The 27995-nt window shown below is 45.3% G+C and overlaps 1 protein-coding gene across 1 annotated transcript in view; it reads left to right on the forward strand.

The window, feature by feature from the left end:
* The first annotated feature begins 1061 nt into the window (after positions 1 to 1061).
* MFSD12 (major facilitator superfamily domain containing 12) overlaps positions 1062 to 27995 on the forward strand; it is a 197917-nt gene continuing 170983 nt past the window's right edge. The window contains exon 1 of the mRNA XM_040322574.1: positions 1062 to 1664. Coding sequence (XP_040178508.1) covers positions 1400 to 1664 — 265 coding nt within the window. The 5' untranslated portion in view covers positions 1062 to 1399. The remainder of the gene's footprint in view (positions 1665 to 27995) is intronic.

Here is a 27995-nt window from a genome sequence, read left to right on the forward strand (position 1 = left end):
GTGCAGGGGTCAGGTCAGTGTAGGGGTCAGTGTAGGTGTCAGTGTAGGTGTTGGGTCAGTGTAGGGATCAGGTCAGTGTATGTGTCAGTGCAGGGGTCAGTGTCAGTGCAGGTGTTGGGTCAGTGCAGATGTCAGTGTAGGTGTTGGGTCAGTGCAGGGGTCAGTGTCAGTGCAGGGGTCAGTGCCAGTGCAGGGGTCAGTGTCAGTGCAGGGGTCAGGTCAGTGCAGGTGTCAGTGTAGGTGTTGGGTCAGTGTAGGTGTTGGGTCAGTGTAGGTGTCAGTGTAGGGATCAGGTCAGTGTAGGTGTCAGTGCAGGGGTCAGTGTCAGTGCAGGTGTTGGGTCAGTGCAGGTGTCAGTGCAGGTGTTGGGTCAGTGTAGGGGTCAGTGTCGGTGCAGGGGTCAGTGTCAGTGCAGGGGTCAGTGTCAGTGCAGGTGTCAGTGTAGGGGTCAGGTCAGTGTAGGTGACAGTGTCGGTGCAGGGGTCAGTATCGGTGCAGGGGTCAGTGTCAGTGCAGGTGTTGGGTCAGGTCAGTGCAGGTGTCAGTGTCAGTGTAGGTGTTTTAAAAAAAAAAGCTCCAAAATATTTAAGTCCCCCACGTTTATGCACATATAAACGTGGATGTTTATATAAGGGGGGGGGGGGGGGGGAAAAAAAAATTCCGCCCCGGGCACCCATGACTCTGGTTACGCCACTGCATACACATCATTACATACCCACCCTTTTATCTATGCATTCCTTTCCACAGTGTTGCGCCCACCCCGTACCAAATCCTCTATGAGGCTTCTTCCACCATAGTGCACAGCTGACCCGAAGAGAAGTCAGCAATGCCGTTCCCACTAGCGGATACATCTGAGGATATGGGCGGGGCATTGGGCGGGTCGGTGCAATGACGTTGTGTCTGTTTACAACCTCCCACATGCGTATGCTAGGTAACTGCACGGAGGATAATGCTGAGTCGCTGTATCGCATACAGACCCGAGTCTACGTTTAGTAATGATTGGCTTCCACCTAAGTACCTGAGAACCGCCACTAGGTTGACGGGTTTATTAAATCCCGAGCTACTAGTAATGTCTAGGTCTAGGAGGATAGAAATGGGCGGTGCTATGTAGTGTGACGTGTCTGTGGCTGGGTTAATACACAACACAGTTTGGGGGCATGTGCCTGCCTGAGGGAAGTGGAAACATGCGTAGTATAGGATGAGGAACTTCAAATCGCTTCACGTGACACCGGGCGGAATTCAATGAGATGTCCCATTACTCACTCACTCACTCAGTCCGTCCGCTACCATAGAAGAGACATGAGCGGGTCTTGTGTGGCGTCACCTTAGTCAGTACAGTGTACCCCTCAGGGCACCGCAGTGTATGCTGAGCAGGTGGTGAGCGTTCCTTCGGATCAGCATGGAAGTCCAGGCTCCTCTCCCTCTCCTCCAGAGGTTCAGTTATGCGACTGGGCATTTTCTCAATGACTTGTGTGCCTCTATGTGGTTCACGTATTTCTTGGTGTTCTTCCACTCAGTGCTGGGCTTCAGCTCCTCAAACGCGGGGATCCTCCTTATGGTGGGCCAGGTAGCCGATGGCCTCTGTACCCCTCTGATCGGCTATGAGTCGGACCGATATGGTGGCAACCTGCGATATGGACGCCGAAAATCCTGGCATCTACTCGGTATGTGTGGGCATGACAAAAAGGAAGTGCTGCAATAATGCTTGTAGGAAGCTGACTCCTTTCTAATAGATGACACTAGCCATTACCTTTTTGGTTTTCTTATTGGGGGGGGGGGGGGGACAGGAGGTCGAGAGGTGGGTTTACTGCCCCCCCTCCAATTAACCACTTAAGGGCTCATTCACATGGGCAGAAAATATGCTGCGTATAACTTATGTACACATCTACATTAGAGCTGCACGATTTTATCTCAAATGAGAATCGCTATTTGTTTATTTTTGTTTAGAATAAAGATCAGGGTTCTTGCGGTCTAACATCTTTCACGTCGTTATACAAAAAAAATTAAATAAATTGGGCTACCTTTTAGGTCTCATTCACACGAGGCGGATCCGTTGCCACGGAGTCCACCAGCTTAGTGGGAGATTTCTCTGTTGATCTCCCCTGGGCCAGCGGATGACGGGTCCATCTCTGCTCACTGAGTGGGGAAGGGCTTGTCGAGCACCGCTGCTTGCTATGTAGAGATGGGACGAAAACGGATAGCCGATCTCGCCGATCCGCCAGGACGGATGGCGAACGTATCGGCATACGTCCGATTTTAGCGGATCAGACCGGATCGGCTGTCGGCGCCCGTTGCAGGTCTGCCTGAATGGTCCGCCCGTGTGAAAGGGCCCTTACTGTAGGGTGTGCGTGTGTGCTTGTGTTTTTTTTTTTTTTTCTCTTCATTGCAGTGTATTTTTTAAAAAAATATTGCGTTTGAAAGACTGCTGCACAAGTATGGTGTGACATAAAATTTTGCAACAACCGCCGTTTTATTCTCTATGATCTCTGCGTTAAAATTTTTTTTTTATTTTTATATATATATATATATATATATTCGTATTGGGGTATAGCGCGCACCCCTAAAGTGGACCCACATTCCTGTAAAAAACAAAAACAAAAAAAAAACGATTTTAGTATTTACAGTTTTGGTGTCTTGCGCGGCGTCGGGTCCGGCGTCCTTCTGCGGTGTCCTCCCCGCTTTCCCGCGCCGAGTTTGAACACTGCGCCAGCATATACCGAGCGCAGTACACTCGGGTATAGTCGGGCAGGCTCGGCTACTCTCGCGCTCACATCCAGGACGTGAGCGCGACAGGAGCTGAGCCTGCCCGACTATACACGAGTGTACTGCGCTCGGTATATGCCGGCACAGTTTTCAAACTCGGCGCGTATATCGGTTATCGTATATCGATTTTTGCCCTGATTTTCTTAACTGGTGTAAATGTCACTGGCAGGGAAGGGGTTAACACTAGGGGCGATCAAGGGGTTAAATGTGTGTGTGTGTGTGTGTGTGTGTGTTCTAACTGTATGGGGATAGGACTGACTAGGCAGGGAAGAGACCGATCAGTGTTCCTATATACTAGGAACACACAATCTGTCTTCTCTGACAGGACAGGGGTTTGTGTGTTTGCGCACACAAATCCCAGTACTGGCTCTCGTGCACGCGAATCACACGCATCGGGTCCCCCGCCGTGCAGCAGGCGCACGCCTTCTGGCGACTCCTAAAGGGAAAAACCTGTACATGTAAAAATCATATATTTTTTTTTTTTTTTTTTTTGCTAGAAAATTACTTGTAACCTCCAAACATTATACAGTATATGTTTTTTGTTTTTGCAGAGACTCTAGAGAATATAATGATGGTTGTGGCAACTTTTTACATCGCACGGTATTTGCGCAAGGGTTTTTCAAATGCGTGTTTTTTTTGGGGGGGGGGGGAGTAAATGTTTCATGAATTAAAAAAACAAAACAAACCGTAAAGTTAACTTTTTATTTTGTATAATGTGAAAGTTGATGTTCTGCCAAATAGATACCTAGCATGTCACGCTTTAAAATTGTGCACACTCGTGGAATGGTGCCAAACTCTGCTACTTTAAAAAAAAAAAAAAAAAAATCCGTGTTTATTTTTATTTTATTTTAATTTTTTATATTTAACAGGTTGCCAGTTGAGAGTAAGGCTCCCTTCACACTAATGCGGTTTTTGATGCATTGTGCGGAAATGCAGGGAATTTTTTTTACATGGTTTCCTATGGAACGTGTTCACATCAATGCTTTTTTGTGCCTCTGCATTTTTGGAAAGCAAAAAGCAGTGTTTTGCATGTAATAGAATTCAATGGACCCGCATCCAAAACGCAAGTACCGCGATTTGCGTATTTTTTTTTTTACCTGTTTATAGCTGGTTGTTAAAGGAAATATAAAAAAAAATTGCCGGCTAAAAAAAAAAGTAATAAAAAAAACAAAAAAAAAAGCAGAACTCAAATCGCTGTAAAAACGCGTGTCGAAAAACGCAGCAAGCACCACAAAAAGCACTGCAAAAACACTCAAAAGCTACATGCTTAGGTGTGAATCGAGCCTTATGGACGGGATCTTGGGCTACAGTTGTTGCTCTAAAGCACGTGGCGATGCCTCATGTGATTTGAACACTGTTTACATATGTGGGCCCGACTTATTTATGTATTCAGCTTTGTGCTCGCCTGCTCGGGTATGGGGGTGCTTTATTTATTATTTTTTTAATCACGTTTATTCCAATTACAAGGAATGTAAACATCCCTTGTAATAGGAATATTACCTGACAGGTCCTCTTTATGGAGACGTGGGGTCTACAAGACCCCACATCTCTCCTCCAGGCTGGAGGAAAAAAAAAACTTCTCTGCCTTTCCAGCCCAGTCCCTGGCATTGTTTATATCCGCTGGCTTGGATGTGACGTCATAACTTCATGCCTGGGCCTCCGACAGTCATGGAGAGGTCACCAGAAATCTCTATGATCAACTTTTGGCGGCAACCGATTGCATGGGGAAGAACCTGAGGGTGGGTTGTCTTCTCCCGCTGCCTATAAGAATGATCAAGCGGATGAACTGCCGCTATGATTGTTCTTATGGTGCACAGAATTGAATAGGATGCATTAAGTTGAAAAAATGCCTCGCTGTCATGGGCTCCCCCCCCCCGTTTTACTTACCTGAGCCCTTTCACCTGCTGTCAATCGAATCCATTGATGCGGCCGCTGGAGGACTGGACCTCGCGTCTATGGATGCTGAGCGTATGACACGGAAGCGCGCCCGCAAGCTAACCCCCTCGGGAAAAGAGCTTTCCGCTAGTGGTGCCACGGATCAAAAAACGCACGGTTCGGATCGTTCCTTGGATCAGAGTTACGGATTGGATAATTTTTCGGATCGGCAAAAAAAAATTGTAGTCTCACTCTCGCTTCCTCCACCCGACGCCCCTCGCTTCCTCCACCTCTCACCCTCCTCTAGCCGACGCCCCTCGCTTCCTCCACCTCTCACCCTCCTCTAGCCGACGCCCCTCGCTTCCTCCACCTCTCACCCTCCTCTAGCCGACGCCCCTCGCTTCCTCCACCTCTCACCCTCCTCTAGCCGACGCCCCTCGCTTCCTCCACCTCCTCTAGCGGACGCCCATCGCTTCCTCCACCTCTCGCCCTCCTCTAGCCGACGCCCCTCGCTTCCTCCACCTCTCGCCCTCCTCTAGCCGACGCCCCTCGCTTCCTCCACCTCTCACCCTCCTCTAGCCGACGCCTCTCACCCTCCTCTAGCCGATGCCCCTCGCTTCCTCCACCTCTCTCCCTCCTCTAGCCGACGCCCCTCGCTTCCTGTAGCCGACGCCCCTCGCTTCCTCCACCTCTCACGCCCCTCGCTTCCTCCACCTCTCACCCTCCTCTACCCGATGCTCCTTAGCCCATGGGCATGTCTCCCCCCAGGTGGTGGACAGTCAGGTCACACTTGGCTCCTATGATGGGTTGGAGGGGGGATACACTGAGTGTGGGTGTTTATACCTCTATATCCCCTCCCCCATCTCTGCATTCCCTCCATATATCTGTCACACTCCATGCAGCCCCGGACATCAGCTGCACCTCACCCTCCAGGCTGGTGTCATATGCCCTCTGCTCCCCCTCTCCTTCCTGAGCGGTAATCAATCCCTCCGGGAGGTAAATTCTTTCATACCGATGCGACCCCGCACACATGGAGCCTCACCTGCCGCCATGCACTGGAGGGGGGTGTCTCCGGCTCCTCTCACAGCATGACAGCCGCTCACCTGCAGCGCCCATCACTTGGCAGTCATCCACGCCGGGGGTGTGGCCGGACGCGCCAGAAGGCGATTGGCTGCGGCACACACTCTCTCTATCACAAGTACAGGGTTAAGAGGAAGCGGGGCTGTGTGAGTGCAAGCAGAGTGGAGACTATTTCAATGTCAGCTGTTAAAGAATTTTTTACCGCTTTGCTTGCCACCCTCTACCTGCACCGCGGATCACGTGTGTGCCGATCCAAAGTCATTGATCCGTTCGGATCACGAACCAATGACTATCTGTTGCACCACTACTTCCCACAGGGGGTTAGCTATTGCAGGGAGGAGCTGCGAGGGCTGTTTTGGGGACTCCAGAACAAGAGGATCGGGGCCACTCTATACAAAATGAACTGCACAGTGGATATAAACCTTTACAACCACTTTAATACATAATGACCAGCTGTAAAACATATATTCTTATGTGTTTGCTACTTTTTTTTCTTTCCCCATTTATTCCAATTTTCTGAATCTAGTAAATCCTATTATTTAATGTTTATTACTTGGGTTAAACACATGATGGCAGCTATGCATAATTTCTTGTTCTGTATCAGCAGCTTGCATCAACTGTTAAACCACAGTGCTGATAATTCTGAGCCGAGTTATTCAATGTGGTGTTTTATCTAAGACCACCAGACTACAGAGCTTTCAGTTGTAATTGTGTAATTTATTTTCCCTACTTCCTCCTTTATATAATAGCAGTGTGAATCCTAGAAATTAGTGTAACTTTACAATGAACGCTATTAAAACTGGCCCTTTGTTAACAAAATTAAATGTTGACACTGTTGTATGTACGGTATTGCACAAAAGTGAGTACACCCCTCGCATTTTTGTAAATATTTTATTATATCTTTTCATGTGACAACACTGAAGGAATTTATACTTTGCTACAGTGTAAAGTGGTGAGTGTACAGCTTGTATGAATGAATGAATGAATGAATGAAAAACTTATAAAGCGCGGCGCATGCGAACTGAATCGCTTCTGGGCGCTAGTTGTTCGTGTCTCATGACATCAAAAGAGCAGAGTTTTGATTCGTCTTCTGAAAGTCAGGTGGTTTTCCTCCAACCGAATGCTGGTTGGTAAAGCGTTCCATAGTCTAGGACCCTGAAAAGCAAACCTTCTTTCTCCTTTGGACTTGTATTTGGTTTTTGGTACCCTGACCAGATTTTGGTCGGTGGATCGCAGAATGCGATTCGAATTGTGAGGTTCTATCTTGTCGCAAAGATATTGCGGAGCCTTCCCATGGATGCACTTATGTGTCAGGCAGAGTGCTTTAAATGCAATTCTGTCTTTTACTGGCAGCCAGTGAAGGGTTCTCAACGAAGGTGAGATTGATTCCCATTTTTTTTTTCCAGTCACCAGTCTGGCGGCCGTATTCTGAACGACTTGCAGACGGGAGATTTGGTACTTTGGGAGTCCGAGGTACAGGGCGTTAGCATAGTCCAGTCTGGAATTCACGATTGTTCCCACCACGACTGCTACGTCTTCTTTGGGGATAAATGGAATAAGTCTGCGTAGTAGGCGCAACAGATGGTGCGCTCCGCTGACTACTGACCCTATTTGTGCGTCCATTGTCATGAAGGTGTCGAAGATGACCCCAAGACTTTGACTTTGGAGCTAGGGGTGATGATTTGGCCCAGAATGGGCGGGGGTGTCCAGGTTGTTGCCAGTTGACTCTTTCGGCTGGCGTGAAACATAAGGAGTTCTGTTTTTGAACTGTTGAGTTTAAGATAACTCTTAGTCATCCAGTTTTCTATCAAAGAGAGACATTTCTCTAAACTGAGATGATGATCCTTTTTGTTGCAGATGCGAAAATACAGTTGCGTATCGTCTGCATAAGAGTGATAGAGTAGTTCTTGGCTACTGATAATATCAAAGAGAGGGCGAAGATAGATGTTGAAAAGCACCGGTGACAGGGGGGATCCTTGGGGGACTCCACATGACACCGTGCGCTTTTCCGACGTGAAACAACCCAATTTAACTGTTTGTGATCGGTTTTCAAGAAAGGAAGAAAACCATGGTAAATCACCTTCTGCGACTTCTGCTACCTTGGCTAGTCGCATCAGTAACAGTTTGTGGTCTACCGTGTCAAAGGCTGCGCTTAGGTCCAGCAGAACCAGGAGACAAGATTCTCCTTCGTCTGCGGCCTCGAGGGCATCGTCCCATATTTTGAGTAAGGCCGTTTCTGTCCCGTGTCCGGGACGGAAGCCTGATTGTAATGGATCCAGTAGATTGTGGGTATCTAGATGCTGTTGCAGCTGTTGTACCACTACTTTCTCCATTATCTTGGAGAGAACATTTAGGCCTGTTATGGGACGGCGGTGAGTTGGGTCCTTGGGATCCAGGTTAGGTTTTTTCAAGATGGGCTGGATTGTGCCCTCTTTCAACAGGGATGGCACTGTGCCTTCCTTAAATGACTGGTTTATAAGCTGTGTGATGGGTGGTGCCAGGATGTCGGCACATTCCTTCAGCAGTTTGGTGGGGATGATATCATTGGGCGATGTGCTGTTCCGCAAGGCACCAATGATATTTTTTTGTGGTATCGATGGAGATCGGTTCCAGAGTGAACTTTGTTGATTGTAGAGCGTTTCTGTGGGTGTTTTGTGGTTGATTGAAGGGGGGGTTGAGGGGGGTATTGTTTTGCATGATGCTTTCCCGGATTCTTTCAATTTTGTTGATGAAGAAATCCGATAGTTCATTGCAGAACTCTTGGGTGTCTGAGTTGGGGACTTCAAGACATCCTGGGTTCATGGTCTGGGTGACCATCTTGAAGAGTTCGCGGGGGCGGTTTAGGGCGCTGTTAATCGCCATAGAAAAATGATGTTTCTTGGCTTTGAAGATTTCTTTATGATATCGTGTTGTTATTGCCTTGTAGATGATGAGGTTATCCTCTACAGGACTTCTTTTCCAGGCGGCTTCCGCCCTTCTGCGCTCTTGCTTCAGAAGCGACAGCTGGTTGTTGAACCAGCCGGACTTTCTTTTTCGGATGCAGGCTTTGCGTTTCGGTGCTACTAAATCGGCTGACTGTAGCAGGGCTGCGTTTATGGCATCCAGTGTATCTGCGGCTGTTTGATGTGGATGGATTGTTTTGATTCTGTTTCCCAAGGTAGATTTGAAGAGTTCCGAATGGAGCTTCTTCTGAGATCTAGCCCAGTGTATTGTCACCGGCTTGGGTGCTTTTATCAATGGGGGAATTTTGGAGATTATGAAATTAATTGCATGGAGGTCTGTCCATGGCAATGGTTCATTTTCTAAAATGCTTATTTTCAGATTTTGTCTGAAAATTAGGTCGAGTGTGTGACCTGAAGCATGCGTGGGTCCGCATATAAGTTGCTGTAGTCCTAATCCCTCCAGGTGATCAATGCAGGCGTCCGCAATGGGATCCTGTGCGGAGTTGGCCCACAGATTAAAGTCCCCGAGCAGCAAAAGGTGTTTGCTGTTAAGGGTATAAGTGGATCTAAACTCCGTTAATGATGGCAAAAACTGCGATTTTGGCCCAGGTGGCCTATAGCAGAGGAGAATGTGAACAGTCTCCTGGGGGGAAGTTTGAAGTTGAAGAGTAAGGGTTTCCATGAATGGAAGAGGATTTTGAAGGGCTGGCTTAGTGATTGTAATGCGATTCTTGTGGATCACCGCCAGGCCTCCTCCTCTTTGCCCTATTCTGTTTTCCGTTATAATGCGATAGTTTTCTGGCACCAATTCTCCGAGAATGGTGTTGCAGTCGTCTGAGAGCCAGCTTTCTGTAATAAAGAGGCAGTCTAGATCGTTTTGTAGTAAGAAATCGTGGATTTCTAATCGGTGTTTTACTGCCGATCTTGTGTTGATCAAAGCACATGATATGTGCTCGAGCTGGGTTAAATAGTTAAAATTTTTGATGGTCGATCGAATCTCAAAAGTTGCTCTATTTTTAAGGCCTTTTTGGTGACGGCTGGTAATGCTGTTGCGAATTGTCTCAGACCCCGAATAGAGTGCGCAGAGTATCGCAGATTAGCCATTGTCGCCAGTCACATTGTCGTCAGTCTTTCCTAATTGCGGCGGCCGCGAATGAGGCCTGGTCTGGCGCGGATGCGGGAAGAGCCGCGAGACGCCGGACGTGATGGGTGGAAGACTGTCCAAGTGAGCCGTCACTCGTTGAGTCTTCTCTCCCCGATTGGTCCAGAGGAAGGCGAAAAACCCCAGGCGTGCTGTGCCAATCTGCAGCGATCGGGGGAAAAAATTCCTTCCTGACCCCTTAACGGCGATCGGAGCAACCCTGGATCAATTGGCTAGGGGGGTGTGGTGGACCCTGCCTGGCTGCACTATCCCTGGGGAGAGCCGACTCGTTTGAGAGCGTCCTGCTCTCACTATCCCTGGGGTGAGCAGACTAAGATGAGAGCGTCTGCTGCACCGCTGAATCTATATAGCAAGAGTTCCAACTTTATTAGCTGCAAGCTTGTTCTGGATCAGTGATTGAAAAAAATAATGAAGACTCCTGTCTTACCTCCTGTTTCAAATCCTGGTTTTTAACTCGCACTTTTGATCAAAGAATGCACTTCTGATCAGAGAGTCCACATGTGAAGCCACCATCAACTGGGAGCCTGTATAACAGTGTAAATTTGCTGTCCCCTCAAAATAACTTGCCAGCCATTTAATGTCTAAACTGCTGGCAACAAAAGTGGTACACCCCTTGGTGAAAATGTCCAAATTGGGGCCAAAGTGTCAATATTTTGTGTGGTCACCATTTATTTTACAGCACTACCTTAACCTTCTTGGGCATGGAGTTCACCAGAGCTTCACAGGTTGCCACTGGAGTCCTCTTCCACTTATCCATGATGACATCAGGGAGCTGGTGGATGTTAGAGACCTTGCGCTTTTCCACCTTCCAATTGAGGATACCCCACAGATGCTCAATAGGGGTTCGGTCTGGAGACATGCTTGGCCAGTCCATCACCTTTACCCTCACTTCTTTAGCAAGGCATTGGTCACCTTGGAGGTGTGTTTGTGGTTATCATGTTGGAATACTGCCCTGCGCCCCTGCCTCCAAAGGGAGGGCATCATACTCTGCTTCAGTATGTCACAGTACATGTTGGCATTCATGGTTCCCTCAATGAACTGTAGCTCCCCAGTGCCGGCAGTGAGAGCAATAATACACCTGCTCCCTAGTCACACCTGAGACCTTGTGACACTAACAAGTCACATGACTCTGGGGAGGGGAAAATTGGTAATTGTGCCGAATTTGGACATTTTCACTTAGGGGTGTACTCACTTTTGTTGCCAGCGGTTTAGACAATAATGGCTGTGTGAGTTATTTTGAGAGGACAGCAAATTTACACTGTTATACAAGCTGTAGGCTCACTACTTTACATTGTAGCAAAGTGTCATTTCTTCAGTGTTTTTGCATGAAAAGATAATGTTAAAATATTTACAAAAATGCGAGGGGTGTACTCACTTTTGTGAGGTACTGTATGTTAACACAGTGATTTGTCTTGATATGCACCATATTTCTCACTGCTGCTCGGTCTTCTTTGGGCCACTCGCCACCGAACTGCTGCTTATTGTTCGTTTTACTAATGACCATCTGTACCAGGATTTGGTTTAGGTGGTCTGGGATGTTTCTGCTTAAACGTCTTGGCCCATATGCACAATCTAAAAATCATAAGAAAAACACAGTTTTCAAAGTGAATGTACGATAATCTGATCGTTGGTATACAGCTTTCGTTAGCCGATTGTGACAGCTCAGCCGATATTAACCAATCGGACTAGCACCAATTATTTTTCGTACGATACCAGATTGTACGATTTTAATCAGTGCAGTGGTCATCATAAAATACAGTACACTACAAATAAACTACAACACATGACGCTGCATCTGAATCTTTATTCTGTCCTTCGAGTATTTTCGTAACTTTAGTAGGTAGGTGGTAGAGAGGAGATTACACTCCCTTTGGGTTGGTGATGGGTAAATTGTTCTGATTGTGGTTGATCGACCTAGTATCTGTGCAGTTATTCAGTGGGGTAGAAGTTGTGTTGAATTACTGATATGACTTCAGTATTGGGTTTGCCCACTTACCAGTGATGATCCTGCTTCCTGTTACCTTTTTTTTTTTTTTTTTTTAAAGCAAATTTTGTGAATTCCCTACGTGTGACAAACGAGTCCCACCACAGCCCTCTTCACTGATTTGTGACAACTGGCTAGTCAACTCACACCCACTGTTACTGATATATGATAATGACACTCTCAGCCTCAGAGATTTTCTAGCTTGAGGGACCACCATCTAAGTGCCTGCAAACTGAGAGCGATTGTCACTGGGTTTAGATAACTAAGCAATTAACTCTTTACTGCCAATACATAGACTTGCACTCTTGTGAGTTGCTTTGTGTTTACTGAACTTATAAAAGCTGCCAACACTCAACATATTCTTTTTTTTTTTATTTTTTATTTTTTTTTTAATTTTTTTTTTTTAGAATGTGTAATAAAATCGCTTAAATTAATAGGTGCAGTGCTAACTCAATCACACTAAGGCTGCTTTCACACTGAGGTGTGCAGCCGCGGTGACGGTATAGCCACGCTATTTGTAGTATTTACCGCGATATTCGGGCGCTACCGGTGAGATTTTAACCCCCGCTAGCGGCCGAAAAAGGGTTAATACGTTGCGGGCGGTATTACCGCGCTTTCCCATTGATTTCAATGGGAAAGCGCGGTATAGGAGCGGTGAACACACCGCTCCTATACCGCGGTAAAGATGCGGCTAGCAGGACTTTTGGTGCGCTCCTGCTAGCGCACCGCTTCAATGTAAAGCCTTCGGGCTTTCACATTGAACACTACAGGGCATGATTTTTCATGCGGTATAGCAGCGCTATTTTTAGCGCTGTACCGCATGAAAAACGCCCCAGTGTGCAAGGGGCCTAAATCTCCTCTGTGATGCTTAACACGTCACACTTTCTCTATATGCATATTTTTTTTTTTTTAATGCACAATCTGTGCAACTATATTTATCAAAATCATGAACACGCTCTCTAAAATTTGTTAAATGGGGGGGGGGTGGGGGGAATCCACAAGAAATAAGACCGTGTAATTTACTGCCCCTCTTATCCCTGGCCCCTCTATCCTCACTGGCTGTGAGGAGAGTATAATGTGATTTGCCGTTTTTAAGGATTTATATACTAGAAGCGCTGTCAGACCCTTGTGGTGTTTAATTAAAGTGAGCTGCTAGGCCACACTCCTGGTTAATGGACCACTATATTATGAGGCCCCGTACACACGACAGAGTTTCTCGGCAGAATTCAGCCAGAAACTCGGTCGGAGCTGGATTCTGCCGAGAAACTCGGTCGTGTGTACACTTTTCAGCGAGGAACTCGTCTGGCCGAAAAGAGAACATGTTCTCTATTTCCTCGTTGTTCAATGAGGAAAGTCGGCCCGTCGAGCTCCTCGGCGGCTTCCACACTGAACTCGCCGAGAAACTCGATGTGTTTGGCACGTCGAGTTCCTCGGACGTGTGTACGGGGCCTAAGAGTTGATGCCTATTTGCACTTGAATCTTTTCACATTCTACCATCAATCACCATTGTTCCTGCACATACACCTTAATGCCTGGAGCTGAACTTTGGTGTGTGTGTGTGTGTGTGTGTGTGGTGTGTGTGTTTTTTTATTTATTTTTTATTTATTTGTTAAAACTGGACTGCTGTTTTTTTGTTTAACCCCTTGGCGACCAGTGCACGATTTACATTGGCAGGGTAAATACTTACCAGTACATCCCCTTTAAATTTCGGCATTGTGGTCACGCTGCCCCGCCAGTGCTCCGTGAGCGTGCCCATGGGTCCCACGAACTCTGTCTGCCATGTCACAGAGCGGCAAAACGGGGAGCTGTAAACAAGGCATTTCCCTGTTCTGCCTAGCAACATGACGGGGAGCTACTGCTCCCTGTCATCGGGAGCAGTGATCTGTTATGTTGTAGTAAGACAATCCCCCCCCCCCCTACAGTTAGAATCATTCCCTAGGACACACTTAACCCTTTGATCGGCCCCTAGTATTTAACCCCTTCCCTGCCAGTGTCATTTACACCAGGGCTCGACAAACCCTGGGCGCCAGGTCGCAACTAGAATTAGCGACCTGGCACCTAGAGTGGCACAGCTGGGGTACCCTGTCTCTGTGCACACCCCCCCCATGCGATCGCGTGGGGCTGCACCGGCCGGTAATTGAGGCTGCGGCCTTCTGCAGTCCTATGCTTCTTTCTGGAATCTGGCACCTTCTAGTGGTGGCCAATGGGACTGTAGGCCATACACATTCACCAAACAACCTTACTCCAGGCACAATCAAAATAAATACACTGACCCCATAATTGGCAAATAAAGGCCGCGGTAACTTTATTGCTTTAAACACAAATAAATTCATCATATAAATTGTATTTTATAACTCTACATCAAAACGTAATTAATAAAGCAAACCAACCAAATGTGTGCAACTGGTTGGTTTTTTTTGTAACTCAAGCAGCATTAACTCATTTAATTCTGACATATCACGCCCCACAAGCCGGGCTTGAGCATCATGCCCGGCCCCACCCCAACACCGCGGCCTGTTCAAATCCATGTTGCAAACCCAAATTAAATATATCAATTCCAACGTCCGAGAGGTGGACGCCATCCTGCCTATATAAACCGGTAAAACCCCGTTCTAAATCCACGTGTCTAAGACAAACCACCAAGTTGGGGCATAAACTTTTCCATGGCCCGATTTATACGCTTCCTCATCTTCTTCATGGCCCTCCTCTGAAGAGAGGAAAGCCAAGAGAGGCGCGGAATGATTTCAGAAAATATTAAAATTGTACCTGGAGAGGCTAGAGAAAAACGTTGAAGATCCCTTTGAATTAAAAACAGTAAATCCAAAGTCCTTACATTACCCAAATCATTCCCACCTGCATGAACTATTAAAGTGGTTGTAAACCCACTTTTTTCACTTTTACCTACAGGTAAGCCTATAATAAGGCTTACCTGTAGGTATAAAGAATATCTCCTAAACCTGCACGGTTTAGGAGATATTCCCCTCACAATGCGGCGCAGGAGGGAATCCACGGCGAAAGGACCGGCAGCCGCTGGACCTTGCCGAATTTAAATCTCCCGCGCGCACGTCATCGCCGCTCCAGCCAATCACAGCGCTGGTGCGGCGATACCCGGAAGACACGCCGGAGCAAGATGACCTCTCGCTCGGCCCAGGTAAGTGTTTTTCACCTCGTTGCGAGGTAAGTATTTCATAATCAGCCAGTATGCGGTGCATACTAGCTGATTATGCCTTTTGCCTTGCAGGTTTGAAAAAAAAAAAAAAAAGTTTATGCGGTTTACAACCGCTTAACACATCCGGCTTAGGCCATCGTTGACTGAGCCCACCTAAATGAAAATAAAGTTGGTGCCATTGAAGGCCCCGCACACCTTTCCAATATACCTGGAAGGATTCCGGACGAAGGGATAAGTTAGTTGAATACCTACGCAAGACCGCTCTCTTATGCGCCCAATGAATGTAGGAATGTCCCAGAATCCAAACTGTGCGGGGCTGACCTGAAAGATTTAAATAAACAAATTAGGACGAACATAAATTTTAAAGCAATTTGATTTCCACCTCCCCATGCTTTAATGGCCGATTCACACACCCCTCTCCGGGCCGCCTCTGATGCTGCGCCTATCCTAAACGAGTGGGAGGATATACGCATGTTATGTAAACCCAAATTTAGTAGGCACTTATGGAGTACCGAATCAAATTGATATTTGGTAAGTGGCCCCCCATTCTGATGAACTAAAAACAAACCTTGAACTGGGGGCCTGACACTTAAAAAACAAGTCACCGTATCCACGGGGCAAACCAACTTGTCGTCATGGGCCGCCAACTGAATCCTAACGCCTTTACCTAACGCGTCGGTCTTAGAGCGACTTATCCACAAATGTATTACGGCAGGATCTACAGTTACGTGATCAAATAAAATACCCGACCCACCCATTTTAGACTTGGGGAGTAGCTCCGAGATTCGCAATGCCCCATGAGATGCAAGAACGAACGCCGTTCTAAAAAGTAAGGATTCAAAACCTGAAAAACATACGGACGGCGCCACCTCGCACAACTTACCCAAAAGATCAAGTGAAATCGGCCTCCTGTCATCTGGAACAAAATTAGCCCTTTTATACCCTTTTAAGGCCTGTTTCACTGAAAAGTAGGCCGTGCAAGGAGGAAACCCCCGTAACCGGCAAAAAAAAGATATTCCCGCTAAAGTTTTTGAAATATGGCTAAAAGAAAAACTTTGTTCCATAAGAGAAGCCACAAAAGCCAATAATGACCCCTCGGAAGGGCGGCCATCACTAACTCCTAACGCTTCTGCAAAGGACAGCCAACTATTCCAGGAAGCAGCATAGCACAACCACGTCTTGGGCGCAACCAAACCCTGTATCGCTCTTGATACTATGTCCAGATTAGATCCCACAGATATTCCGGGCAACGAATCCCCTCCACATCTGCCCCCGGAAGCAGCTGGCGAAAACGGTCCATCTGAAACCGAGAACGCATCGGCAAGATTATTCTGAACTCCCGGTGTGTGTTTGGCTTTTAGCCAAACATTAAATTGCAAACAAAGAAAAACAACCTGCCGTAAAATCTTGACCACAAGCAAAGACTTAGACGAAAGGCAGTTGATGGCAAAGAGGACCCCTTTATTGTCTTTCCACCAGAATCCTTTTGTTTGCAAACTGAGCACCCCACAACGTCAATGCCACCAGTATCGGAAACAATTCCAACAAAACAATGTTTCTCGTGACCTCCTTAGCCACCCATGACTCTGGCCAAGCTGCACAGCACCAATGTGTTCCCCAGATCGCGGCAAAGCCCTTGGACCCAGCCGCGTCCGTGAATAACCTGAAATCTGGCGCCGCAACAAACTCTTCCTGAAAAAGAGACCTGCCGTTATATACCTCCAGAAAACGTGCCCACACCAACAAATCTGCCTTAAGCGAACTAGTCAGCCTGACATGGGCAAACGGCAACTTCAAACCTGCTATCGCTAAATACAAGCGTCGCGAAAAAACACGCCCAACAGGCATGATCCTGCATGCAAATGCCAGGACGCCCAAAAGAGATTGCATATCCTTGAGCAGCACTTTTTTCTTTGCCAGAAAGGAAACCAGCAACATTTTTAATTTGACCAATTTTGCCTCAGGCAAACGAAATTAGATCATACGCGTGTCATACAAGTGCCTAAAAATTCCAAAGATGTCACTGGGGTACATGTTTTCTCCTCCGCCAGTGGAACACCAAACTGTGCCGCCATCACCTGAAATGCCTGTAGTAGCCCCTGACAACCCAAAGAATCTTGTGGTCCTATAAACAAGAAATCATCCAGGTAGTGGACTATCTTGTCACAACCTGATTGACAACCAACCACCCAATGCAAAAAATAAGAAAATGCCTCAAAATACGAGCAAGACACGGAACACCCCATGGGCAGACACCTGTCAAAGAAATAGGCCCGTCAAAATAAAATCCTAAATAATTAAATGCCTCAGGGGCTATGGGCAACAGCCGAAAAGCCGATTTAATATCGGCCTTTGCCAGTAACGCACCTGGGCCGCACTGCCGAATTTTAACAATCGCCTCCTCAAACGTTGCATACGTGACCGAGCAGAGCTCCACATCAATCTCATCATTCCCTTTGGGGAAGGATAAATGATGGATAATTTGATACGCATTCTGCTCCTTCTTGGGCACCACTCCCAAAGGTGATATGCGGAAATTAGCAAAAGGGGGGGGGTGCTCAAGGGGGGGACCAGCAATGCGACCTTCTGCGATTTCTTTCATAACCTTTTCCCTAACAATGTGTGAAAACTGACTGACCGATTTCAAATTACCCACTACTGTGCATCCAACCCCTGAGAATGAAGGGAGGGGGAAACCAAATTCAAAACCTTTACTGAGGAATTGCGCCGTCACCTGGTCTGGATAGATGTCCAGCCATGGGCTCATACTTTCCAGCCTCACTGGCGTGCAGGCTCTTTGGAAAAATATCTCTAGCACTCTGACTAGCCCCAGCATTTGCTGACTTTTTCAAACACTTGGCTGCGGGGTGAGCCCCTGCGCAATAAGAACATTCATGCCTGTATTTACAAAAGCCGCATTCCAGCGGCACTGACTGTCGTTGAAGGCAAAACGGCTCCCTTTCCTGAAAACTGCGCCAGAAGTGGTAACCGCAGCCGGCTTTGTCATGGCAGACCTCTGCGGAGCAAGCAGATTCGGCCACAGCCCAACATCTTTCTTACCCCATCGCAACGAGGGGTGGACTGACAACTTTTGCCGAAATGACTCGTCATAGTAGAACCAGCCAAGTCCTACAAAACTCTTGTACGCTTCCAAAATGTGATCAATATGTTGGAACAAACCACTACTGTTCTGGATACTTGTCCGTCATGACACCGGCAAAAATGCAAAACGCTTGCAACCAATTATTAAACGACCTAGGTATAGGCCTGCGTCTGTCATCATCATGTTTGTCATTTTTTTCCGTTTTAACCATAAAGTCCTTCTGAGAGGGTAACGGGGATAGAATGTCAAATTCCCCCCCTCCAAATTTTTTCTTTTACTGACATGCTCAGGTGATACCCCAGGGGAGACATTTCGCAAGGCATCACTTCCTTCATGCACGCCTCTGGCACACTAACCTCCACAGGGATGCTACCATCCCCAGCCATACTCCCCGGAGCCATAACAGGGGGGGGGGGGTTGATTTACAGTGAAACTGGAGGAATGGGTGCTGGGTAAAGGGCTGAGCAGTAACGGTGACACAGGAGAAATGGCAGGCACAGCACTAGCAGGGGACAGCGTTCTTACCAGGGAAGACAGTGAATCAACAATTACATTTAAAGCCTGTAATTGAGCACACTCACCCACTGTTGGAGGCTGTGCAGTATCAGCTGATCCAGCTTCTCCTCTCAGTAGACCTGCTGCAGGCTCCTGCCTGTTGGGTATAGCCTGTGGCTCCTGTCTCCTAACGGAGACCTGTTTCTGAATGGGTGACCGTGGGGGGAGCGGGCGCCCTCTCCCCACGCTTGTTGTGGGCTGCACAGCTCTGCCTCGCCTGGCATTTCCCCTAGCAGGGGACTGGGAAAGGCTCCTCTTCTGCCGTGACGAACGGTGCACACTTGCAGGACCGCCCCCGCCATCTTCTTCCTCACCTTCATTCCGCCCATGCTCCGCCTCCGCAGCTGACTGGGTTGACATGTCGCACTCAGGAGGCTGGCTCCTCCGCGCTCTGACAGGGAGCTCACAGACGCGCTCTCCTGACCGCTCTGCTGCTTCATGGGCACAACAGACCCAGAGTCTAAACGCTTCAGCTGGCTGCTCTTCAGGGACAATGTTACCCATTGTTAGACAGCGCTTCAGCCACTCTTCACCCCCTTCACTGCCTGCCTTCTCTAGTAATTTTTTAAAGAGAGACTCCATACTTGAAAGAGGGGGGGGCAGTTGGAAAAGAGGAGTTCTTCAAGCTGCTGCTGAGGGGAAAAGAGGAAGATTCCCAGCCCAGCCAATCCTTTTAAAGCCTTTCCTGGCTCCCAGAAGCTTCCGCTGCATCCCATTGGCTGGCTGATGATCCTGAATTTTAAAGGTACAGTACATGAAATCTACACCTTAAACATTAACTTTTTACACGCCCATAACTTTTGAACCTTTAATCACATTAACCCTGTGATGGCCACAATCCCACTCAAGTGGGCTCCTAATGTGCCCCCTTTCTTATTGGTATGACAAGACAACCAGCAATGCTAATGGAGCTTCCCTGCCTATCTCCTTCCCTTAAACCCCCCCCCCGCCAAAAAAAATATATAAAAAAATAAAAAAAAAAAAAAATATATATATATATATATATATATATATATATATATATATATATATATATATATATATTACACCCTAGAGAATAAAATGGTGGTCGTTGCAATACTTTGTCACACCGTATTTGCGCATCGGTCTTACAAGCGCACTTTTTTTGGGAAAAAATACAACTTTTTTTATTAGATCAATTGATCTAATAAAAAACAAACCTTTAGTGTTCCTTTTAAAGCAGCGTTTCTCAATTCCAGTCCTCAGGCCCCCCCAATCAGGTTTTCCCTCAGATGAAAAGGCTGTGGTGATTACTAAGGCAGTGAAACTGATCAAATCACCTGTGCAAAATAATGGAAATCCTGAAAACCTGACCTGTTGGGGGGGCCTGAGGACTGGAATTGAGAACCACTGCTTTAAAGCGACACAGTGCCGTATCATAAAAGGTTCTCTGGTCAGGAAGGGGGTAAAACTTTCCGGGGCTGAAGTGGTTAATATCAGTACGGACAATGTTTATCAAGTGCGCCATATTATCTAATTATGTGCATTATTAGATTGACCTTTTCACAGCTCTTTTGATTTGGAATCAAATGCGCATGGGAGCCGCCGGTAACGGCACGTCTTCTGAAGCAATGGCATGAACGTGCCGTTTCTTCAGTGCACATGTGCCGATGACGTCAGCAGTAGCACATGCCAATACAGAGGAGATCTCCTAAACCGGCTTTAGGTTTAGGAGATATAGCAATACAGGTAAGCCTTATTATAGTACCTGTGGTAAAAAGTGGTTGTAAAGGCTTTACAACCACTTTTAATTTTGTAAGCAACAAGTGTCAGAAAAAGGTTTAGTCTTTAAGGGATAGTTTACACTTGCTTCAAAACATGGCTTCGGAAATACTTAAAGCTCTATGAGCTTTAATCCCCTTTCACACTTTTATACGACTTGTACCATGATTTTGGACGGCAAAATTGTATGACAAGTCATTCTCCATGATTTTCAATGACTACCATTCATATTGGCACGACTAAGTCGTGCCGACTTCAAAGTAGTTCCTGCACTACTTTTTTTTTCTGAAGTTGGATTCCGTATTAACAGATTCGACTTTGACATGCGACTTGTGCATGAAGGGGAACTCCACGCCAATTTGTTTTTGAAAAAAAAAATGGCATGGGTTCCCCTCCATTAGCATACCAGCCCATAGAGGAGATGCCGCTGTAAGTAGCTGCCAGCGTCCCGGCCTGTGAACGGGAAATTATAAGGCCCCTTTCACACTTATGCAACTTCAAAGTTGCAGTGATTTTTGCTGCAATTTTAACAAGACTTTGCTCCAGGACTTGAAGTATGACTTCAATGAGCAGGGACTCTGACTTTGATCCCCCAATAATTAGGGGGAACTCCACGCCAATATTTTTTTGGGGGGAAAAAAAAAACCCCATGGGTTCCCCCTTCAATGGCATTCCGGGGCCCATCGGTCTGGTAAAGGTTTTAAGGAGAACCCCCGCCGAAAAAATATAATAGTATGCATGACCAACTCCCTTGTCATAGGCCGGTAGCTGGATACAAGCTACCTGTGTCACTTACGCTGGCCATATAGGAATGAATTTTTCCATTTGAAAATTTTCATTTTAAGAAAGTTCGTTTTTGATTTTCAAATTTTAATGGGGTTAACTTGATCATTGGATAAAAAAGGTCCTGGACCGCCGCACTCCTTGAAACAATGTCTTTATTTAGCAAAAGAAGTTAAAAAAAACAACCAAAAACGATGCAGTCAAAAATAGGTGGACAAAAGGAAAAGGGTGGCTGACATGTTTCACATCTCTTGATGCTTACTCGTAACCCGTGGGGGTTAACTTGATGTTCGTTTTCTTTCGCAGTGGTGGGAAAATTTGAAAGAGCAGAATGGAAAACTCTTTGCAATCAAATACATTTTCAGACCGTGTATGTACTTTTTGTTCAGAGATGACATTCATTTTAAAATTAAATGTTAAAAGCATGTGAGATTTTCAAACAACATCCATCGATTTGTACAAGGATTTGTACGAACATTCCCATACAAAAATTAATACGTGTGGCCAGCTTACATTTTATTAGCAGCATGTTTTTTTTTTTCTCCCTGTCATGATGGGGTTAAAAAGACAAAAATGATAAGATCACTACTATAATGGGTTAATTTATACTGTGTAACAGTGAAAGTATGTGTGTCCTATCTATCCACCCAAACGTCGAAAAAATAAATAAATTATATATATATATATATATATATATATATATATATATATATATATATATATATATATATATATATATATATATATATATATATATATATATATATATATATATATATATATATATATATAGAATAGAATATATAATTTTTTTTTTTTTTATTAAAATTCTTAAAAGTACAAAACGCAGTCAGTTACCCTCGATGCGCCGAGAACAACAATACAGCAACAACCAAAAAACACACACAGGCAGCGGAACAGATCAAATTTAAAATAGTTAGCAGATCAAAGAACTATAAAAACCTATGTAATTCCATAGGCTAGACTGAAAAGCTCAGTTTTTAAAAGCTTCCTGAACTTAAAAAGATCATTCTCGAGCCTTAATTTTAGAGGCAGGGAGTTCCAAAACTGTGCTCCCTGGACCGCACTCGTCCTCCCTCCGCATTTTTTCTTACGAAATTTAGGAATCCCCAAAGTTTCCAAATTACCCGACCTTAAGGTACGAAGAAGAAAATATTCCGCGCTTAGGACCCACCAAGGCTAATTCAAATAACGGTAGAACACTACGCTATGGGAAATGAAATACTATGAAAAAGGATCCAATAAATTCCAATAAAATATCCAGTAAATAAATAAAATTGAGACCTTAAGGTATGGTTGGGCACATACTTGGTGAATTTTTCCTGCAGGTCCTCCAGTCTTAAACAGAACCCGTTCCTTCACGGGTAGCCAATGCAGGGCTCTCAGTGATGGCGTTATGTGGTCACGACGACCAACACCCGTGAGTAGCCTCGCAGCGGCATTCTGAATAAGCTGTAATTTGTGCATGATGTTATTAGGTAAACCCAGGTACAAAGCATTACAGTAATCTAATCGACTTCCGATAATGGCATTGACCATGGAGATCTTATGCGATTCTTCAATGAAGCGAAAAGTTGACCTCGGGAGTTTCAAGTGGAAGTGACAAGAACTCGCCACCTGGTTTACCTGCGGTTGTAGCGTCAATCTCTCGTCCAAGATGATTCCCAAATCCCTCACCTGGGTGACTGGCACTGGGACCGATGAAAACGAGTCCGGCCAGGTAGGGAAACCACCCGACCATGGCTGATTGCATAAAACCATGCACTCAGTCTTGGAGCCATTGAGCATAAGATAATTGGCCCCCATCCAGGCTTGAATTTCCTCCAGGCAGGTGGCCAGAGTTATCTGTGCCCCCCTCCCATGCCTGGGCAGAGGAATGTAGAACTGGGTGTCATCGGCGTAGACATGAAAAGATTTGGTTGTAGCGGCGGATGATATATAGCAGAGGCCTCATATAGATGTTGAACAGAAGAGGCTTACTCTCTGAACCCTGTCCAGCAGAAATGAGGTCATCCATGCCAATGCTATACCATCAATGCCTGCCACAGTCCCTAATCGATCAAGCAGTCTAGAATGATCGATGGTATCGAATGCTGCCGACAGATCCAGCAATACCAAGGCCTAAGCCTCATTTCTGTCCAGGGCCCAGAGTAGATCATCCTGGACTTTGGTCAAGGCAGTTTCAGGACCTCTTCCTGGTCGGAATCCAGATTGAAAATCATCGAGAATGGAATTGGACTCGATGGGGCTGAATTTGCCACACTGCGGCTCGTTCCATGATTTTTGACAGAAACGGTAGAGTTGAAATGGGACGATTATTGCTCAACACGGAGCGTGCCAGGTTAGCTTTCTTCAGCAGGGTAATAATCACAGCCCGCTTCAGAATACCCGGCACTGTTTCGGTGGAGAAAGAAGTATTTACAATGTCGGCAATAAAGGGGGCCAATGTCTCTGTGGCGTCCTTCACTAGTTGCGCAATGCAAGGATCAAAGGACGAGGCTCTAAGACTTGAGGATATTCAGAATATCTAAAGTAGAGACGTACACAAAACTAGAGAATCTTGTACCTTCATAGATTGGAAAAGATTCCTCAATATCTACTACTTTGATATTGTTCCTAATAATTTCTATCTTTTCGTTAAAATAATTTGATAAAATATTACAAAACTCTGGTGAAACTTCTTCTTCTTCCGGCTGTCTACATACTGGATTAGCTAGATTTTTCGCAACTCTAAAGAGTTCAGCTGCTGCATTTTTAGCATTAGCAATTTTTTCAGAGGAAAAACTGCTTTTTGGCAGTTTTTATCCCTAGTTTATAGTTCCTCAGGGCTGCGGTATATACCTCCTTGGAGGTGGGAGCCGGATATTTTCTCCACGCCTTCTCCGCTGCTCTGCACTTCCATTTTAAACTTTTGGTCACCTGGGTGAACCAGAGGGGATTATTATTTGCTTGCCTAATGCAATGATTTCTCTTTAGGGGGGCTAAGTAGTTGAGCGCTTTTGTAATAGCCGTATTGAAAAAATTCATTTTCTCAGCTTCGACTTTAGTGGACTCAAACGATGCCTTATCAATATTCAACAGGAAGTGGTTACTAAAAGCCTTAACAGATATTTTAGTGAGATTTCTCAAATTTTGGAATACTGTTCCTATTAGGAACATGAGGTGACTTTGAGAAATTTATGGCTGTGATCAAATAATGTTAATTTGTGATCACTCCATATAATCTTTTTCGGGGGATATACTTTCTCTATACATCCTGACTGGAAAAGCCAGTCCAGGGTTTGGCCCGCTTTATGAGTAGCCCCTATGACATCTTGGCTATAGCCAATGGAGTTTGCAAATGCAATCAACTGCTGGGCTTCCGAATTATTTGCATCGTCAGCCCAGCAATTGAAATCTCCCAAGACTATAGATTGGGCATATCGCAGGGATTGGGTCATTAGGAGTTCGCACATCTCCTCTCCAAACCTAGCTTTAGCGTTAGGAGGATGATAAATCACTGCCATTCCTATGGTTACTTCAGGGCTCAAGCACTGTAGGGAATGTGTCTCCATAGAAGCATAAGAATCCTGTGTGCAAGTTTTTTTTTTTATAATTTTCAACTTAGCCTTGTATATGCAGGCAGTTCCTCCACCTCTCCCCGAGCTACGGTCACAAGATGGTAGCTTATACCCAGGCGGGACCAATTCGTCCAGTCTGGCCGGGGAAGCAGGGGAGAACCAGGTTTCCGTGATTAGCAGGTAATCTAAATCATACTCTAATAAGGTGTCATAAATGGCTGTCGCGTTTTTTACCGCCGACTGCGCATTAAGAAGTCCTTTTTATTGTAGAATTTATTTTGTTTATGGGCTAGGGTTTTTTCATCTATCAAAGTATCTGTATTGGCAACTTTTGGTACTGACAAGATTTTCTCAGCTGTAAGATTAAAGTTCAAATCAAGCAAATTATATTTATTCAATTTCATCAAGGTTCTAACGGGAACATGTCCTTCCATATTAAAGGTTTTTAATTGGACAGAAGAGTACACAGTTCTGCTCTGACTTTGAGGAATATCATGGATGGTCGATACCATAACGTCCCGCCTACCACTAGTTACCATTATAAAATAAATGTAAAAAAGTACTAAGACTCTTACCAGGAAGACTACGTTGTTGTATTTAGCTGTACTATGTCTATAAAAGCAACTGCTACCAAGAATCGCAATCAAATTAGGTACAAGGCTCACCTCGACTGCTGCGTGGTAAAATTTGTGCCCAACTCAAAAAAAGGGGGGGGGAACCCACCTGTCCCGGACGGGCTTCGCTCTGGCGCGCCGCCGGCGCCCGCTGCGCTCCGCACAGTGTCCCGCCGCCTTTGAAGGCCTGCTAGACCCCGCCCACAGTGGGGAATTAGTCCCAGCTCCTCCTAGAGAGGGAAAGCTGATTGCTGATGACACTGCACCTGTGTGGCCTCTCCAGAGGCGACTTAACACAGCAGTGGGAAAGGGGCTGTTTGAAGAAAGTCAAAATAATTAATTAAAAAAATTAAAATAATGCTGCCCTCCGCTCACCAGTGAGCCGTCTTGGTGCTGCTGATCGTGATATATATCTATCTATCTATCTCTCTCCCTCTCTCTCTATCTCTCTATCTCTCTATCTCTATCTATCACACACAGTGTGTGTGTGTGTGTGTGTGTGTGTGTGTGTGTGTGTGTGTGTGTATTCTTTACATGAAGGATGGAGTTGTTGGGATGTTTTATTTTTTTTTACCAGTTCCTATCTTGTTTATAACAAACTGACGAGCAAATAAGTAAACATATATAAACATAAATAAACATAGTGATAAATGAATAGTAGTCCATAAATGAGAACTTCCAAATGGTGCTAGTGAAAATAAAATAAAAATTATAAGTGGTCAAAAAATATAAGTATATGAAAAATTGTTGAAACTCTATATGAATGACAAGTGTTCACAAAAGTCCATAGAAAATAATATATCCTTAAAGTGAGATCTGTGCCTGGAGAAAAACAGTTGAAGCCTTCACCGATAGAATAACATTCACCCGACGTGAATAAATAGATTGGCTCCTTACCAACTTAAATGTGGACCCTTTGTTAAAAAGAGGTCAAATCAGCTTTGTTACACAATAGTAACCATGGAATGAGCAGGTGAAGACTGAATAGGCAAGGACATCCCGATCAACAGTAAGACAAGTGGCAGATCTCACATCCCATCCAAAATACAAAAGAAAGATCGCAATAGTATATTATCCTTTTATTTAAAAAGTAATAAAAATGACAGGACAGCCAAATGGCCTCTTACTTGGTAAAGTGCCAAAGTCCCGGCACTGAGGCTACTGCGCGTCTATCGATTGTATCGAATGTGGCAAAGAGCGGGTCCGCGTGTGTATCTGTAGGTGGCGTGCGTTCCAGCTCTCCCAACACGCCCCTGAAGTAGCGTGCGTCAGCGTAACCAGTATGCGCCTCTTTTGAGGCGCATACTGGTTACGCTGACGCACGCTACTTCCGGGTCCTGTTGGGAGAGCTGGAACGCACGCCACCTACAGATACACACGCGGACCCGCTCTTTGCCACATTCGATACAATCGATAGACGCGCAGTAGCCTCAGTGCCGGGACTTTGGCACTTTACCAAGTAAGAGGCCATTTGGCTGTCCTGTCATTTTTATTACTTTTTAAATAAAAGGATAATATACTATTGCGATCTTTCTTTTGTATTTTGGATGGGATGTGAGATCTGCCACTTGTCTTACTGTTGATCGGGATGTCCTTGCCTATTCAGTCTTCACCTGCTCATTCCATGGTTACTATTGTGTAACAAAGCTGATTTGACCTCTTTTTAACAAAGGGTCCACTCAAGTTGGTAAGGAGCCAATCTATTTATTCACGTCGGGTGAATGTTATTCTATCGGTGGAGGCTTCAACTGTTTTTCTCCAGGCACAGATCTCACTTTAAGGATATATTATTTTCTATGGACTTTTGTGAACACTTGTCATTCATATAGAGTTTCAACAATTTTTCATATACTTATATTTTTTGACCACTTATAATTTTTATTTTATTTTCACTAGCACCATTTGGAAGTTCTCATTTATGGACTACTATTCATTTATCACTATGTTTATTTATGTTTATATATGTTTACTTATTTGTTAGACATAGCGCCCCCTCCCTCACATGTTCCATATTGCTTCAGTCACCTGATTTTGGGGAGCAGCTGTGTGTATATATATATATATATATATATATATATATATATATATATATATATATATATATATATATATATATATATATATATATATATATATATATATATTTTGATTGTAAATTATGATTTAATTTGGTCCTACCCTCGAGTAGGTCTAACCGTGGCGCACAGATTTTCTTACCTATAACAAACTGACGACTGAGCGTGCCTCTCGTCGATCTGGGTGGATCTCATATGATGTCCTGGTTGCGTGATCAGTCAAAAGTTGTGTCCACCGGACACAGCTGATGACTGACTGATCAGTGTACTGATCTTGTGACCAATCACAGAAGGTCAAATGACAGTTGTAAACATTGGATGGCTTACTTTCATGCCATCCATTGTGTTGCTAGCTGTGATTAGTCAGTGATCACATGGTACAGACAGCCAATCTCCGCCCTTCTGTACCATGTGATTTTAGTTCTGACCAATCACAGCTAATCAAAAAAACTGAATCTGTTTCAGGCCAGGTTCACACTGGTCCAACAAACGCTCCGACATTGGAAGCTCATGACGTGTGAATATCAATGTTTCCCTATGGGAGCGGTCTTAACAACTTCCCGCCC

Source organism: Rana temporaria, chromosome 1, assembly GCF_905171775.1.
Source record: "Rana temporaria chromosome 1, aRanTem1.1, whole genome shotgun sequence".
NCBI classification, from domain to species: Eukaryota; Metazoa; Chordata; class Amphibia; order Anura; family Ranidae; genus Rana; species Rana temporaria.